Here is a 19,517-nt window from a genome sequence, read left to right on the forward strand (position 1 = left end):
GCCAAGGGTTGGCATCAAAGATTGCATATGCCATCTCTAAAATGCAGAGACCAAGAAAAGAAATCAACCTGCTCTGGTGAATTGAACGGTGGCCCATGTAAAGATATGCCTGTGCCCTAACCTTATAAATATGACTTTTGTTAGGGGAAAAAAAAAAAGATGGTCTTTGTAGATGTAATTAAGAAAGATCATCTTGGGTGATCTGGCTAGCCCTCAGTCCAAAGACAAGTGCCTCTATAAGGGACAGAAAGGAAGACATGGAGAGGACCACATGAAAACAGAGAATGAGGAATGAGAATGAGGTAGCCACAAGCCAAGAAATTCCCAGGGCCACCAGAGGCTGCAAGAAGCAAAAAAGATTCCTCTCTTAGAGAATTTGGAAGGACTGTTGGCCAGTTGACACCTTGATTTAGGATTTCTGGCCTTCAGAACTGTGAGACAATAAATGTATATTATTGTAAGCCACCAAGTCTGCGGTAATTTGTTTTCAGCAGCCCTAGGAAACGAACCCATGTGCTATATCAACTTGGGTATTCCTCTCATAGCGTGTTCAACTCCAAACTGCAGATGTAGAATGACTTTGTAAATAAACATCCAGACCAGTAAGGAGGCTCCCAGAGGAAAGACCCTCAGCCACTCTAGTAGTAGCTGCAGATCTGTAGATCTGCAGAATTTGACTAGTTGTTTAGTCAGAAGATGTGGATTCACATCACCTTAAAACTGGTAAGATCCTAATGACTGACACACCTACCACCCTGACGAGCTCATATATATTTTTCAGATGAGGCATTCTAGTACTAAAAGTCAGCTACTCGCTCAAGGTCCATGTCTAGCTGACTCGATTAGATCCCAGCCCAAATCCTAATTTGGTGCTCCTTCTGCTACTGCCCAAAAGAGCAATAAACGTGGGGACACTGTGCCTCCTATCTTCTCATTTTACATGTATAGCCTTCCTCAAAGGTCCTCCAAAGACAATGATCATTTTGAAAGAAAGTAGTGTTTCTGCTTCCCATACATCTACCACCCTAAAAACTATCTCACAGGAAAAGTACTATGGAACTAGCAAGAAAGGCTCTCCCAGCAGAAATTATCCTTACAGAGGACCCATCCATAATCCTGAATCAGTGTTTCTTTTCTTCATGTAACTCCCACAGCCATCTCTGTGGCTCTCCTCTAATCTAAATAGGTCTCTATAATAATTTGGTCAGGGATAAGTTCAATGAGAATAAGCAGAGATTCACAGACTTTCTTATAACCATGAAGTTGACTTCCTTGGTCAATGACTTAGACTGATCATCAAAGCCAAAAGTAGAGCACTGTGGTAACAAAAAGAGAACCAAACAAGAAAGAACATGCAGGGGGGAAAAATTACCTTAAGAATTTCTTGTTTGAACTGGAATAAAAACTGAAAGGAATAGAGCTGTCCAGGAAAAAGAAAACGCAATGCTGATTCTACTTTTCTTACCAGCAAAATATTTAAAGCTATTCATAAAGAGTGTGGAAAAAGAAATCACACCACTAGTCTCAGTTTAACTGTTAATTGTGGAGTCAAAACAAGGAAAGCTAATAAGCACTAATCAAAATGGGGTAAGTATTATCAGTATCAATCCAACATGGAAACCCAATAGTGAAACTGAAAACAACCTCCAAATGCACATGTGCCCTCTCTCCCTGTGCCTGTCACTCCCCACTCCCTCACCCCACTTCTCTCTCACACACACATACACACTCACTCACTCTTCAAAGCTTGTCCTCTGTATGACTCATCTGTGAAAGAAATGAAAATGTATACTATCTTTGAGCAAGCTCAAAATGCAGGCAGACGGCAGACAAATGCACTTGACCATGAAGCGTTCCAAGACCTCTTTAACTCACAACGAAGCCCAGAAGAAACAATGTCATTACTTCACTAGATATTAAGAAAGAGAGCCCTCCCCCAAATATTTATTCTCATGAAACAACCAGGTCTACATAAAGTGCCCAGGTGACAGTATATCACAGTGCCCTCTGACAAATGAAGAAATGCTACGGGCTTTTCTCCTTAGCATATCCATATCCAAACATCTTGCTTGCCACATCAAAGGGCTCACAGACACTACCACCACACTTCTCCCCAAATCTATCCCAAAATGAGAAGTCCTTGTTAACCACATCACTTGATTCAAGTTTATTTATTCAAGTTCTAACTACTTCCCTCCCTCCTTGCCCCTCCAACTTGCTCACTGTGTCTCTAGTTCCTCTGCTGGTATTAATCCTTCTTTGATTGTGATGACTTCATAGACCAAATCAACTACATGGTGGCCAGAGTTTAGAACAATCCACTGAACAGTCCTGAACCCCGTAAGAATACTGACTGACACACCAATCCAAGAAATAGCCCACATCCTATGTAAAACTGATCTTAACCTCTAGAAACAAATTCCGATTGGGTAATAACCAGGCTAACTGCAGAACGGCAGAAACGCAATACTCATGATTAGATTTTAGTGCTAAAGAGACAACAGTGGCAAAAAAAACAAGGCTTACTGGAACCGGTGAGAGGGATCCAGCTCTGCTCCTGCATCTTTTCATATAAGTCTTTGCAACAAAAACAGGATGGTAGGACACCCTAAGTAGCCTCCACAGTCCCATCTGCAAAGACACTTCAACCTGATCTTTGAAAATTAAGCTACAAACCTCAGTAGGTCATTTCTAGGCTTGTTTAATGTGTTGTTGCTAAGTATTGTTACCATTCTGACACAGAGTTAGCAGAACTGGCCTGACAATTTCAGAAGCATATTTTCATCCAAGTTTTAGTCCTAAATTGATTCTAAGTATTAATGTTTTTGCTTTGTTTTTTATCCTCTTCTAAGTTCTGCTGCCAAAAATAATGAAATATACCGTACTTGGATTTTTCTGAATCATTATAGTTCTACTGACTGTACCTAGCCCAAAAGGCAGTTAATGGAGAGTCAGAATGGATCTTTCAAATCCCTAGACAATGATGTACATAGGCATATGTATATCGTACAGAGGCATGTATAGAATATGTAACTCTTTACAATGGACTATCCATTACACAGCTAATCTTTATAGAATGGATACCTAACAATGTGGTACCTTGTGGAGTCTCATAAGGACTATCACTCTCTCCATTTTACAAGTGGGTAAACTGAGCAGATCAAGATTCAAACTCACACTGGCTGACTCCAAAGCCAATGTAAGGGTTACTTCACCACAACCACTGAAGTAAACTAAGACAAAAGGAATCCACTATACACAGAGTGAAACCCATTTGAGAAATTATAATGAATGCCTACTGCCAAGTCTTTTATTATACCTCGTCATTGCACAAACATGTGTATGTACATATATAAACACATACTTTTTCTTAAAGTATATATTTCTGAATTCGAAATAAAAGCCTAAAGTAAAGGAATGATTTCAGGAAATGGAAGACCAACTAAGATCAGCTCTTAGCTATCAACTATAGGCCTCTTTCGCATGGCCACAGGATGCTGGTAGCCAGTTTCTTTTATAACATGGTGATGTGACCCACAGGTACTAGAGCTCTGAATATATTTATGTGTTTTTCAGAAATTCAAGGAAAGCCAGTAGATGACAAATTAAAAATATGTAAGTATATATAATAATATATACACACAAGTATAGGCACATGTTATGTATTATGTATAAAATTTCATACATATACATCCTAACCTTATTGTTAGTACTACAGACGGGAGACAACAGTTTACAGATTATTAACTTCAATCAATTCCAAATCTTTGGTCTCTAAAAACCCTGCTACTCTGAGACTTTCTCTGTTGCAGCACCACTGGTGCCTGCCATATAACAATTACTAAGAAGCAGAGAAGAATCCTGAGCAGCAAGGATGTAAATGCAGTAAGTTCAAAACATGTTGGTTTAAAAAAAAAAAAAAAAAAAAAAGCCACACACCCCGGGTACTCTTTTTTTTCATTTATTCATTTAAAAGATATTTACTAAACATGGGTTCTCAATCCTTAGGCACAGTGATTTTGGCCTGGGATTGTTCTAGGTGCTGGGGATGTAGTGAAGAGAAACAAAGTCAAGATCCTTGTCTTTATAGCTACTTAGAGGAGCCAAAAATGACCAGAACCTAAGACATGCAAGACAAATCTGACTCTGCATTACCTAGCAGGCCTCCCCTTAACGCACTGCCTCCAAATTAATTCAATGAGTAATGGGTGCTTATTGGGTTTCAGAGCACTCTGTTAAGCATCAGAGCAGAAAGGATATTATCAAGGCCTGCCCTCAGTAAGTTGAATCACCCTAGAATGACAATACACAGAGGTATGAACTAGGGGAAAGTGCCAAAGTAATACTGTTATCCATCCAACATTCTATCAAGAGAAAGAGAGCACTCATTTCTGTCAAGAAGTTGCAAAGAAAAGGGAAAGTAAAAGATGCTCCAATTTATTCCAACACTAGGAACCCTCTCCCCTAAAAATAAAATAAAAACAAAAAACCCATATCCACTAACCCCAAGAATGTAATGATTTCCTTAGTCTGGCTATAATAAATCTGTTTTGAAACCAACAAAACTAATTAGTAATGATTACTTACAAGAGTGCATGTATTTCTAACCTGAGGAATCTTAATCCATTTTCTGGTTCCCCTCACCCTGTGCTCTTTTTTGCTTTAAAAAGAGAGAGAGGGGGAGTATTAAAGAAGGTGGGAAGAGGAGGAAAGGTGGGAGAACTCGCATTTCTGGGCATTGGGTCAAGACCACACAGTACGAGAGAACAATGGCGGCAGCTGGCTGGGGACGGCCAGGGTCATTCTCCTTCTGCTTAGCCTTTGGCTGTAACCACTAGACCACATGTCCGCACTATTTTTCAGATTACCAGAAGGGAAGACTTTTAAAAACCATACTAGAAAATGGCTTTGCTTTTAGGATGTGTTTATATTTGTCCTGGTGTTTTCTTGCAGGGTCATGGGGCAGAATTTTTTGAAACACACCTTAAAAGAACACAGTCACATTGGCATCATCAGTCCTCTTGACTTGACCAGAGTGGAGCTCGATTCAGCAAACCCAAGGATAACTTTTTTTAAAATGCTTATCTTGTTCCACACCTCACCACAAAGCAAACAATCTAATTCACAAACTTCCTAATATTCAAAATGCCCCCAGATCTGTCAATATTTTTTTTAAATGCCATCCTTGATTTGATCACTAACAAATATGTCCACTTCCAGGCTTTTATGATGTAAGGGAAAGCTGCAAAAATGGACCTAAGAGCTAGTTCAATCATTCTTCAAATTGAACAAAGTCACTCTAAAAAGATCTTTCTCTTATTGACTGCCTTTTCCACAGAGGGAAAAAAAAAAACTGAAGCTAATCCAACCATAATCTCCACTCCCATGAATCACTGCCGTAACACCTGAGAGAGGACCAACAGTAATTGGTGCTGCTGCTAGAAGCAGGAGGTCACTCTACGGAATGTCTATTAAGATATTACAGCCTCAATTGCCTTTAAATCAACAACTGCAACACAGATAATAAACATAGTAAATTGCACTAGGAAGAATATATGATGTGAGTAGTTAGGGCAGAAGACAAATGGTTCAAAAGAAATAGATGTATTGTGAGAAAACCTACGAATACTAGGTTGAACGCCTATCAGAGAACCTTTGGAAGCAGACAGAAACATAAGTGGTTTGGTTGTGGAAAGATATGAATTATTACCTAGATGGAGGTAGGATACTGATAACAGTCCCCAAATCTACCTCAAGATGGGAACAGAGATAGGATGCTGTCCTGATGGAGGGTTTCAACTATCTTGACATCTACTGATTGGTAATGTGCCTTTAAAAAGCCCAGCCATGGGGCGCCTGGGTGGCTCAGTGGGTTAGAGCCTCTGCCTTCGGCTCAGGTCATGGTCCCAGAGTCCTGGGATCGAGTCCCGCATCGGGCTCTCTGCTCCGCGGGGAGCCGCTTCCTCCTCCTCTCTCTGCCTGCCTCTCTGCCTACTTTTCTGTCAAATAAATAAAATATTAAAAAATTTAAAAATAAATAAATAAATAAAAAGCCCAGCCACTAAACTGATACAAGTTAAACGAAACTAAGATGATGTGACAACTAAAAGCAATATGTGATCCTGGAAAAGATTCAAGATCCCCCCCCCGCAAAAAAGATTTTATATATATATATGATTACTGGACAACTGATGAAATTTGAGATCTGTATAATAGATATAAGATTATATCAAAGTTAATTTCCTGGTTTGATCATTATGCTATACTTATGCAAGATGTTAATATTTTGGATATCTGGGTAGAGAGTATTGTGGAATTCTTTGTACTGTTTTTCTCTTTTTGTAACATTTTTGTAAGTCTGAAGTGATTTTAAAATGAGAAGTTAAAAAATAAAAATGAGCTAATACACATACACACACACACACACGTACACACATACACACGCCTCTGATAAATTCTTAACTTAGAAAAATGTCACCTTCCAGAGGGAAGAAACAAAACAGCTAACTCTTACTTTGGCCTTAATTCTGATTCAAATGACCAACTAAGTGGTGACAGAAACCTTCATAGCTACAGACTTACTTATGCCAGCCTCTTCAGAGATTGGGCAGTAGTTAACCTAGGACACAAAAATATAAAAATATATTCCGTCCCCCCTTCAAAAAATTATGTGTAATTAACAAAACTGGGAGGAGGCAGAATAGTGACTAACCCCTGAAGAGGTAGAGAGTGCGGCAGGCATCCTGTTTCTCTTCTCAGGGATGGATCGAGATGTCAGAGGGCTGAAAGGAGCAACACCCATCAGCTACAGGGAGGGGCACATCTGGGTCAGGGTCTTTGGGCTGAGAGCCCTTGAAGTTGTTAGAAACTGCAGCTACTGTGGCTCCTTGAGAAGGGATGGACACTTTCTCCTCAGCAGTTAGAAGGACCTTGGTAAGAGCTGGCTAAGTCCAACAGGTTGCTGACTGCTAATAAGAGTACACAGGTACAGAGAATCTTCAGTTTCCCATTTAGTTCATGTAGCCTGCTGAACTGGGAGAAGAGCAGTTCAGATGAGACACAAGAAGTGCCTTTGTTATTCACCACTCCAAAACTCAGCAGCAGATGTGGGTTGCTAGAAAATAAGAGGTGCCATCGAGGATGAAGTGAAAAAGTCATAAAGAACATTAGAATAAGTTAGGTTTCTACACTGGGCTTTAGAAAGCAGAACTGAGAAAAATGATGGGTGCAATCCCAAGGCCAGAAATTTGAAAAAGGAATAATGATAAAACTATATATAGCATGAATCACATGCCATACATTGTCTTATCGACCTTATATATATCGCTGCACTGAAAAGGTGAAACATGAAAGATTTTCAACAATCTCATTAGTAATTTAAGAAGGCAAATGAGGGGCGCCTGGGTGGCTCAGTCATTAAGCATCTGCCTTCGGCTCAGGTCATGATCCCAGAGTCCTGGGATTGAGCCCAGCATCCGGCTCCCTGCTCCACGGGGGAGCCTGCTTCTCCCTCTCCCTGTGCTGTGTTCCCTGTCTTGCTGTATCTCTCTCTGTGAAATAAATAAATAAAATTTTTAAAAATAAGGCAAATGAAAGCAACATACATTTTTCCACCATCAGACTGACACATAAACACACACACTTAAATTATACAGTATTGGCAAAGGATTAGAGAAAATAGGCACCTTTGTAACTGACAGGAGGCAGTATAATTAAGTACTTTTTTTGAGAGTAATCTGTTAATATTGATTAAAATATTAAATGTGCCTACCATCTGACATGCAATTCCACTTGGTATATACCCTGGACAAATGCTGAAATAGGTCAACGTACAAGGGTTTCCAGTCTATCATTCTGCACATTACAATGGCATGAGGAAAAGCTGAGAAGTGCTTACATGTCAAACACTGAAGGTTTAAGAATCTATAGGAAATCTATACTATGTCAAAAATTCTACAAAACAGAAGAGTTTATTCCTAGATTACATGTACAGGAATAAATACACAGAAAGTTCTAGAAGGATACATACTACAGGTTTAACTTGAGAGAGAGGGACTTTTGCCTTCCATTATGGCTGGGGATGGAAGGTCCAAGTATGTATCCTCATACAACCAAGTACGAGGATACAAGTGTAACTAATGCCCATGACAAAGGCCTCAAGCCTAGAAAGGTGGTAGTGTGCAGGTGAGGTCAACAAGCTGAGAACTGAGGCTTGCAGAAAATGCTGAAGGCAATCAAAAGGGATTTTATGTTTATGCTTAGACCAAAAAAGTGAACAAAGAAGTAAAAATATTAAACAGCAGATGTGTGGCGATCCATAAAAGGTAGGTGGGGAATTGCCAAGAACCAGCCTTGTTAAGAACAAGTCACACAAAACCAACCATACTTTAATTTTCCTTAGGTTCATTCATCTGATTATTTGACAGGTAGGTGCTGAACACCTTCTCTGAGCCAAACAGTATGTACAAAAGGTACAAAAACAAATTAAAAAAAAACAAAAAAAACCCAAAACCCTGACAATGCTCCTGTCCTGTTGAATACGATAATCCAGCAGGGGGACAGATATGAATCAAGTAACCAAACTAATCAATTTACTATTACAAGGTGAGACAAGAAAGAGCTTGGAAGTTAGGAATCAAGTGTCTCCAAATGGCTTTGCAAAGAAATGGAGTCTGCAGACAGAATACAGGGGTCCATGAACTTGGATAGTGGAGGAAAAAAATTAACTTCCCTTGCCCTAACCTTTAACTGAACTTTAGCATTTCCTTCAATATGAGCATGGGCAACAAACCACAGTGGTTGTGACATTGTCGCGAACAAAAATCATAGATGTTCCCATATAACATTACTACTGTTGCAGATATTCTGAATTATCATTTATAGGACTTATGAGACCTGCCCTTCCTTTTAGTAAGTAATGTGATAATTAGAGAAGCATATACTTATATTCCAAGTGGTTTTAATATTTTGGTAACTATTTTTACATAATTTTTTTCCTTTTTAAAGGAATTTTACTTTATTTTATGCATCTGAGAAATGGTCTAAAAGCTTTACCTGATTGTCAAATGAATCCATAGCATCAAAAAAGATTAACAATAACTCACCTAAATTCTGGTAACAAGTAGACAGGTGTGTATATAAATGGACTACAAAATCAAGAAATATAGTTACACACATGGGCTCACATAAAGTAAGCAACCCAATTTCCTGCAAAAAATAATAAAATAAAATAAGACAAAACAAAAAATAAAATAATTAACACTCAGTTATCTTCAACTCTTTAATTTTGACTCTAGTTGTTCAACAAATATTTGCTAGTGCTTACTTTGTGCCAGCCACTGTACAAGGCAATGGGGAAACAGCAGCCAACCAATTCTATGAAGGTGGCCTCTTCCTCCCTCATCTTGGATCTTCATTGTCCACCAAAGTAATTGGTGGACAATCTATAAATGTTTGCTAAATGCTAAAAGAAGAATGCCTACGACCAGAATAAGTGCCGCCAACATGTTATGAAGTCCTAACATCCAAGCAAAAATCTTCTGGCTGTCATTCCATTTCTTGGGAAAGTTTCATCAACTCCCCAGCATAAAACTCAATTTCATCTGACTTTCTCTTTCCTCCCACTTTGTATCTCACATTACTCAATTAAACAGTCTGACTTTTATGAGAAACTGCTCTTCACAAGAATATCTAACCAAAAGGAACAAACACCAAGTGAATAGTATTCAATTCCTTTTAAGACTTGTACACATTGGTATGATAATATTAAATACTATTATGAATTCTACCTATATAAAAACATTCACAGGCCTCAAAGAGGAAGCTTTCAGCCAGCTTCTTGTTCCAGTAAGAGAAAAAAAAACACAAGGAAAATAATATAGAAGTCTAATCCTATTTCCTAGCAACCGGGGGACAAGTGGGAGAAAAGGGAAGCAAACCAGAGACCTTACCTTCAGACTCTTTACCTCACACTATGTGCTATTACAAAGAAAGCTCTCACAAACTAGGCAGAACTATCCTTCCAAACCATTGCACCACTCATAAAGGAGTGAGAACTGCATCATCACACAAGAGCTTAGCAATTTCACCCCACACCTTCTTAACTATTCAGATTCCTTTGATCAGTTATTTTACCATGGAAAGGAAAATCTAAGCATTTGCAGTGAAATGGTGAGGTGAGCTTAGCATACAGCTGGGCTGATGAACTGCCAGGCCTGGGATGCATTATAGCAATGGAGGCTACAGTTACTTCATAATCCTCCACTTGCAGACTTCAAGTTAAGCCTGACTGCTCAGTGAAATCACTTTTTCCATACAAGTGAAAGCAGTCCCTGCCTGCCCTCTGGTGAACCCAGGCGAGGTGACTTTAAATAAATTTTGTGCTCAAATGAGTCAAGTAATTTAGAAATGGAAGCTAGAAAGAGAATCCAGTTATCCTACTATCTGCCCCCCTCTCCAAAAAGACAACAATAAGAACTAACTTTTAGTGAGCGCTTAACCATGTACAGGACTTGTGCTAATCACTTGACATATATACTGATCCTTACAAAACAATTGTATAAGAAGATACTATTACTATCTCCATTTTGCTACCAAAGAAACCTGTTTGCAAGGACTAAGTCATGGTACAAGGTGAGAGACCTATTAGTGGTGAGTAGGGATTTAAACTTGGGCTGACAGAGCCTACCTTCCTTTTTTTAAGTAGGCTCCATACAGAGCTCAGAGCCCAGTGTGGGGCTCTAACTCATGACTGTGAGATGGAGGCCTGAGCTGAGGTCAAGAGTTAGACATTCAGCCAACAGAGCCACCCAACTGCCCAGAACCTACACTACATTCTTAACCACCGTAACATTCTGCTTCTGATCCCAGAATCTGATCTTAATGGTAATCAATCTTACTTTTCCCTTTAAATACTCTAAACAGCTCTTTCAGGTACTGGGTGCAGAGCGTAAAATACAATGTAACTATTCATTTATTTTAGGAGTTCTTGAAGCACTTAGGGGATAGAGTTTGGGCACAGCAGAAAAAGATGAGAGGAAGAGCACATTTCGTTCAGTCTCCAAGTCCAGAGGACTAAAACAGAAGATTTCTTTAAAATGGAGGCAAGCAGAAGGAAACCACACTGTCTTGTCCTCTCATGAGAGGAGTGGTTTTTCCTTAGTGTCTTCCTCTTTTCTCTTCAACCACTGCAGGAGCCACAATAAAGTAGCTCCACCTAAAAGAGAGGGTAGATACAATTCAATTACAGCTTCCTAATAATTCAGCAGTATGTGTGTTGTAGTAAAAACAGCACAGAGCTGGAAGCTAGCAGACCTGGATTGTCTATCCAAGATCAGTCAAAGGTGCCTGACCTTTTCAGGCACTGGTCCCTCTTATATGAAAAGGGTGTGACACTGCTCCACAAGTAGGAGGTTCAGCTATAAGAAAAAGCCAGTATGGGGCCTTTTCTGACCTATAAAGGTATCAGTTTCATAGTTTCAACTTATACATGGATTTATACACCATCTATCATGCTATACCACCTGTTTCTTATATTCCTAAACTAATTCTACATAATTCTGGCATCAAAAGATATTCAAGGAGTGGTTCATTAGATAAATACCTAATTTCACTGAAGAATCCTTGGAATATGAAAGAGAACTAATACTTCTAAAATAAGGTGGTAATAACAGCAGTTCCAGACAGACATCGTTAATCATAACTAAGAGAAATACACGGGAACACAGTTTAGAGAGGCTGATTCAGGCTCTGAGGGTCCAGGTTATCCTATTAGTTCCACTGAGTCCCTGGGTCATCTTTCCATAGTGTAAAGAGAATAATAAATACTTCAGATTGTGTGTGTGCCTGTACCAGATGCTATGTTGGTAATGGACAAACAAGGATGAATTCTCCAGCTGTGGGCATTTGGCTCAAGTTACCCACAGTCTAGGTGGGAGGCAGGTAAGGACCAGGTAACAGAAGATTAAAACAAAAGCTTACGTGGTTACAACACTGAGTCTATAGCTTGCCAACTCATATTTAACAGAAAGTCAGAAAAATCCAGAAGAATCATTTCAAAATTGTATCTTACTTACTAGCTTATTGTTAAAAAAAACAAAAAAAAAACACAAAACAGTTATATACTCACATCTGTAGGCCTTTTATTTTTTTTTCTTGCCCTATTCCTCTGGCTATGACTCCCAGTACTGTATTGAATAAAACTGTTAGAAATGAACATCTTTGTCTTGTTCCCATTCTTAGGGAGAAAGCATTTAGTCTTTCACAATTAAGTATGAGGTTAGTGGTAAACTTGTAGTTTTCACTCTTGACCAAGTATCAAAGAATAAGCTCTTCAAATAGAAATTTTAATGCAATATAGATATTGGAGTAGGGAGAAACTCCGTCACTTTTACCTATCTCATATCTTCCCCCTTTCCTCATATAATACTGCTTTGATTTTTCCCTTAGGGGAAGCCAAAATTTCTCCACCACCACAGTTCTAGCACAGTGGGCAGGGGAGTCAGGTCTGGTCAATTCAACTATCCCACCCTATGGTCCAAGTATTTAGTCCAAGAAAATTCAAATATGGGACTTCTTTAGAATTATTACATAAGGCTCTCTTTCCACTGGACTTATAGATTAGGGATCAACAAAGTATGACCCATGACTGAAATCTGGCTTCTACCTGTTTTTATAAATAAAGTTTTATTGAAATGTAGCCATACCCATTGTCGATGGCTGCTTTTGAGCTACAACAGCAAAGCTGATTAGCTACAATAGTGACCAGAGGGCTCCCAAGGCCTAAAATAATTACTCTCTGGCCTTTTAACAGAGTTAAGTTTCCTGGCTCCTGTTCTTGATAATATAATGTAAACCTGGAACAGTCTGAAAGCCTATCACCATAACTGGAAAGAACCCACTAGAAATACCAACACAAAAGAAGAATCCAACTCCAAATATTATGGAAGTTTTTGGATTCAGATGGGCTGGAACTATTATATCCCAACTTATTTTAAGTTCCATAAGCCAATAAATTCAGCTTTTTCTCAGGCCAAGTATAAAAGAGGCTTCCTTCATTTGAATTTAAATTAACAGCATAGATAAAAACTATAATGCTCATTGCAGAACCACAACTCTAATTTCTTCCTCCATTATATATCCGTGAATACCATAAAGACATTCAAAATTTCTTTTCAACTAGAAAGTCACTGAACACTAAAAACTGTAATTTATGTAACAATTAACTAAAACTGTAAAATCAACTAATTCAGGGCTCATTTAGACTGTTTTTCCAACCAATTATACTAAGGTGTTATTAAATGATAAAAAAACAAAAAGGATACAAACCAAAGTTACCCCCTTCCAAAAAAAAAAAAAAAAGATTCAACACAGAATAATCATTCACAGAACCACTGAGCTCTAAGTATAAAAACAAAAGTTAGGTGCTGCCATTGTAATCTCCCTGATACAAGGCTAACACTCCAAAACCAGCTAAGGAAATAGGTTTCTGCTTCCCTTACCAAAGCCAAAACTTCTAAGGGAATAGATTTAACTAATTAGGCAGACTGTGATTAAAACTGGAGCTGCTAATTTTCTACTGGGTATGTATCTCCAAGAATGTCCCCTAGAGGCTCTCAGCAATGGGAGACAAAAGTAAGCCTAATATTCCTGCCACTTATGCAGTTACCATTTGTCTGTTTCTCTCTCTTCAGGAAACTGAAAAGTACACAGAGATGTTGTTCTCAATGTAAGCTATATGTTCCTGTGAGGAAATAATTTTATATTATGTTTAGAAACAGAATTATTTTGTGTTTAAACTTGTTTTAATGTGTACATTCTGGAGCAAGGAGATGTTTTCTTTCAACAGCATGCTTTCCATCTGCAGAAGCCAGATGTTAATCTACAGGAAAACTCAAGTGGTTAGTAAGACCAATTACATACAGACAGAGAACAAATATCAAATGGCAGGGAGAGGAAGGAAGGGGAGGTTTAAAACGGAGTTGGTAAAGTCATTGTAGAACTGCAGCTTACGGGGCTGGGGACACCTCAAAACAGTGGGGTTTTTATCCGTACCAAGAATAGTATGCCCTGACAAGACTTTTTTCTTCCTGGGTACTTCCTCCCCTAGAATTGAAGAATCACTCAAGAAACTCAGATAACGTATATAAAAATGAAATGAGTGAGGAGAACTCTCGAAGGTATCTTCAAGATGCCTATTAATCTCCATTAATGATAAAAATCAAACAATCTCATTTCTATTAATGATAAAAACCAAACACATCTAGCACTACGCATGGGTTCAAATTCTACCTCTGCCAATTTGATGGAATCTGCAGTCACCCTACAGTCTTCTTTCTGGAAGTGATAAAATACCCAGGGTACTGGCAGTCCATGGCTGCCTATGTTCAATCTAGATTTCCCATCCTCCCCTGTAGATAGATGCGGCCGATTTAAGTATGTTAGGGCCAGTGGAAGTGATGTGTGCATCCTTGAGGTCCTGGATACTTTCATCTCCATTATCTGGCTGAAAAACAGCAATGACTAGTAGAGCAACTTCGAAAGTCATGAGTTGAGTATGGCAGAATGACCCTGCAAAGCATGGACTTCTCACTTCCAGGCTTGGAGAGAGAAATCAACTTCTATGTTATTTCAGCTACTACACTTTGGAGTCTCCTTGTTATAGTGACCTAACCTGCACCCTACCACTATAGCTACTTACTGTCTGTGCTACTGAGCCAAGTTATCAAAGCTAAGTCTCACTTTCCTCAACTATAAAATGGTAGTATTTTGTGATGTCCTAAGAGTATACTTATTTAATAAGGTACTAAGAAGAATAAATGGGTTTAGACATGTAATATGCCAAATCTGTGACTTACACACACAAAAGAGCTCAATTAAGGGTAGGTAATGATAGCAAAGATAAAGGACAACTTAGGAAGTGGCTTTTAAATGCCTCTGACAACAAGCAGCTACTGTGCCCACGAAACCCTAATGGTAGAAATGTCTATCTTCTCTATATATACAACAGAAGTGCCTTCTCTTCCAGCCTCTTTGGTCTCGGCTGCAGAAACCAGATGAGGAAGGGGACGTCATCATTTGAAAAGCATCACATTAAGGCACACACATTGTGTCCCCGGTGCTCTAAGGCCTACAACCTTCAGAAGTTGACCTGTGGTAAAGGTGGCTATCCTGCCAAATGGAAAAGGAAGTATAACTGGATTGCCAAGGCTAAAATATGAAATACCACTGGGACTGGTCAAATACACACCTAAAAGTTGTCTACCACAGATTCAGGCCTGGACTCTGTGAAGGAACAACAGTTCAACCCAACAGGGGAGCTGTGGCAGCATCTAGTTCATCTTAAGGATTTCAATAATCAGTCACACAATAAACGTCCTGGTTTAAAAAAGGAAAGAAAGAAAGGGAAGAAAAAAGTCTATCTGCTTTGAGAGTTTCCATCACTAACAACGTATTCAGAGAAAACAAGGGGGTAACTTATAGGTACTGCAGAAGAATTAAGATTAAATAATGTTCAATTCAAATTTAGCTGTTCCAAACTCTTTAAATGGTTCTTTAAATCTTGCTCTACGTTATTAAATGCTATCCAAACAGTAGTTATTTGTTTCTGCTCAGTTGATTGGAGTTTCACATTTATATACAAAATAGCTAAGTAGAAAGACACATTCATCAATATAGATCACCTAACCTGGGTAGGCTGAGAAACACACAAATGAACTGGAATCATCTATAATTGCATCTTGATGCAGAGTTCTATACTCAATGAAGGCTGTGGCCTGATGGCTTTTGCACACATTCCCCCCTCTGGATAGTGCCTCTGCAAAGTGATTCCTTTAGACCCTGTTTTTGTTCCTTGAGGTCTTATTCATTCCTATTCTCCAAAATGCCTAACAGAGACCTTTACTCACAGTATGATAGCAATTCATAACTACTGGCCCTATTACACTAGATTCTTTTTTATCTTTTGTATTCCTAGGATGTACTCTTAGGATTTCTATAACCCTGGTATCTGCTGAATACTGCAGCTGAGATCTTTGGCACCAAGATAAGGCCACTATTTTTGACTTTAGGGACTCCTCCAGGGCCCTGACATGAGTTTTACATGTCACACGATACAGGAAAACCACCAGACTACATCAACCAGCAAAGGTCAGCATTTTGAAAATGGGAGCACAGATCATACTACCAAAGCTTAAGTCCTTCCATCTACACTGATAACCCCACTGTATATAATGGGATGTGGGCTACCATGGCAAGGGAATGCTGAACCAGAAGGCGATGAGAAAATATACTACATAATCTATATACACTTCTAAAATCATTCATCCCATTCAGATAGGTTTGAGATAATGTTTTGCATCCTACTCCATGGAGACATCAATATTCAGTAAGCCAGACTCTGCCTCCTCTAAGAGATCTAAGGACACTACAATTGCCTTGGCTACCACATAGCCTGAAAGTCCTGAAGGACTGAGAGGCCAAAGCTCAGGGACTGCAACCACACAGAAACAGTTTCACTATCGATGAAAGTTCAAGAGTAAAAGACATCCTCTGGTACACTGGAAACCAAGGCTTTAGATAGAGAGCAAAAATCACTGCACTTGGGAAGCAACAAACAACTCAGGGTCTTTATTTCTATTCTACTTCCCTGAATTGTTACTTACAGGTTCCCGGCCATCCATGGCTTCCATCCAGAGCCTCCGGTCTTCTTCCGACAATGCCTGCATGGTGATAACCCCTGGCCTGTGGAGAAAGGAGGACACAGACATGAACCCAGTATCACTGGTAGAGAGATCCTGATAAACGTGAAACTTCAAGAAATACACAAACAATAGAGTGAGAGATTGCTAGGATTAAGACAGGCACACAGGCATCTTTCAGAGCCACCTTTAGCCTCAGAAAGCAACGTCATCTCCTGAAATCCCCTCAATAAACCTGTGTCCCTCAGGGAGCTAGGAAAAAACACAACAGGCATTACCCTACTTACAGTTAAGGGACCCAAATGACTAAAGTGATTCCTTTAGACCCTGTTTTTGTTCCTTGAGGTCTTATTCATTCCTATTCTCCAAAATGCCTAACAGAGACCTTTACTCACAGTATGATAGCAATTCATATGTATTAAAGTGAACAGAATTACTGGACTCAAGATTAAAAAGAGAGGAAACAATCAAGCTGAGGGGACGCTGGCCTCTTAACCACTAATCCAAGGTTTCTAAACTCCTTTTGACATGGAGATGATTTACGATGGTAAATGGATTTATAATGATATTAAATGTATATCTTTCTTTTTAAAAGATTTTATTTATTTATTTGACAGAGAGAGATCACAAATAGACAGAGAGGCAGGCAGAGAGAGGAAGAAGCAGGCTCCCTGCCAAGCAGAGAGCCCGATGCGGGACTCGATCCCAGCCCTGAGATCATGACCTGAGCAGAAGGCAGAGGCTTAACCCACTGAGCCACCCAGGCACCCTAAATGTATATCACTTTTAAAGTGAATATTTGTCATGTCAGGTATTAAGTTCTTTACATGCACTACTTCTTTTCACCCTCTCAATAAAATCTGCTTGACCTCAAACTGAACACAAACCCTCCAGAAAGCTTGCACATGGTATCAAATGGTGTTTGTTGAGTTCCCCTTACAGACGGCACTCCACTAGCAGAGACTTGAGCAATGAAAACGTCCTTGGGAGGTGGAGCTGAAAGTGCTCTGTGCTCATTAAAGCTGGAGTCGTTATGGTCAACAGATGGGTCCAAGAGAGTCTATAAACCACTCTTCCATCTTCAAATATACATATATTTTTCTGAATTAACAGTTCAATCTCAGTCATTATCAAAAGAAACACAACCCTCAAAAAGTTAAGAACTACAGATTTAGGGGTGCCTGGGTGGCTCAGTCATTAAGTATCTGCCTTCGGCTCAGGTCATGATCCCAGGACCCTGGGACTAAGTGCCACATCCCACTCCCTGTTCAGGGGGAAGCCTGCTTCTCAATCTCCCGTTCCCCTTATGCGTATTCCCTCTCTAGATGTGTCTATCTTTGTCAAATAAATAAATAAAATCTTAAAAAAAAAGAAAAAGAACTAAAAAAATTAAGTTTTTTAGAACTTAAAAAAAGAACTTAAAAAAAAAGAACTACTGATTTAAATCCTCATTTTTAAACTCTGAGAAAGCTTAAAAGGAAGTAATAGGTCCACTAAGCAAGAATTAAGTCTTATTACCATCTGAGTCTGCGGTACCATAATGATCCCAGAACAGTATGGTAATGAAACACATATGGGCCTGGCCATATCCTGATCAGTACAAGTCTATTCATTCTGACCCACATAATTCCTCGTACTGACTTATTTCCACAGTCCCATTGATATGCTAGATCTATTCATGTTGAACATATTTTAAATATCACATCCCTCAACATCCTCTAAGGAAAAACATTTCCAAAGATATAAGCATCTAAGTAAAGGGGGGTGGGGACTCAAGGGGCACTGAGGTGTGGTATGCGTGTGTGTGTACATGTTGTGTGTGTGCGGGTGGAGGTGGACAACAGTGGTGGTAGCTGGGTATGCAGATGGATGAGTGAAGATGTTGAACATGAAAACATTAATTCCCCAGAGGCAGTCCTTCCTGTGAAGGCCATCCTGAGCAGTGACACCCCAACACAAAGAGGACACAGAAAATATAGTAAGCCTTTTCTCTACAGTTCTTGCCAGCGTCCTCCCTCCTCTTCCCAGAAATTCTCATTCTCAGACCCAAATCCCCATTTCCCACCATGAGCCCATTCAGTGCACCAGACACTGTCTGCAGACTACTGGCCGTCATGGCTCCACAGAGCTGATCGTTGGCTGGCAGGCCTGGTGGACTGATTCTACTCTTCCACCTCAAGCGCAATGCTTTAATGGCTTAGAGGGGAAAAAAAGTCTATGAAGTTGCAGTCTGCTTTAGAACTCTCAAGTCCCTGGGCCTGAATCTTTGAGTATTGCTCAAGTGTTGTGCCTGGACCACCAGTTTCAGAATCAGGTATTCCCTGAAAAATGGAGATTCTTAGCCTAAAACTACCTTATTACTGAATCTGAATTTCTGGCCTGGGTCTGGGAACTTGGATTTTAACCAACTCCCCAGGTGATCCCGATGCACAGTTAGGTCAGAGACCCACTGCCCTGGCCCCCACCCTTTCCTTCCTGTCCCCCCACACTAAAGAGCAAAAGACACCCCCCAGTATACACTAGGGTCAAGCAGCCAACAAGTCTCCATTCCATTTCCTGCTAGATTCCTACCAGCAAACAGTGGGACCACAATAGTTGCCTAGCATACCAAGATTTCAGGGACCCTGCAAATATCACATCAACCTCATGGCACACATTGTGAGATTTCCACCCAGAACCACAAGGAGGAAGTTCAGACAAACTCAGAGGCCACTTGGCCCTAGTAACCAGGAAAGTCAACAGGATCTGTTTTCATTTCAAGAAGAAATATAAAAATGTAAGTTCTTTTCCATATGTGGTTTTGTTCCCCTTTTTTTGTGG

The 19,517-nt window shown here is 39.6% G+C and overlaps 1 protein-coding gene and 1 pseudogene across 5 annotated transcripts in view; one reads left to right on the forward strand and one right to left on the reverse strand.

The window, feature by feature from the left end:
- Positions 1 to 19,517, reverse strand: part of ARHGAP26 (Rho GTPase activating protein 26) — a 444,108-nt gene that overhangs the window by 262,821 nt on the left and 161,770 nt on the right. For all 5 annotated transcript variants that reach the window (XM_045998912.1, XM_045998911.1, XM_045998908.1 and 2 more), the window contains exon 11: positions 16,662 to 16,740. In XM_045998912.1, the coding sequence (XP_045854868.1) occupies positions 16,662 to 16,740 (79 nt within the window). The remainder of the gene's footprint in view (positions 1 to 16,661; positions 16,741 to 19,517) is intronic.
- LOC123938003 lies at positions 15,054 to 15,343 on the forward strand (annotated as a pseudogene).

Source organism: Meles meles, chromosome 3 (genome assembly GCF_922984935.1).
Source record: "Meles meles chromosome 3, mMelMel3.1 paternal haplotype, whole genome shotgun sequence".
Lineage (NCBI taxonomy): Eukaryota > Metazoa > Chordata > Mammalia > Carnivora > Mustelidae > Meles > Meles meles.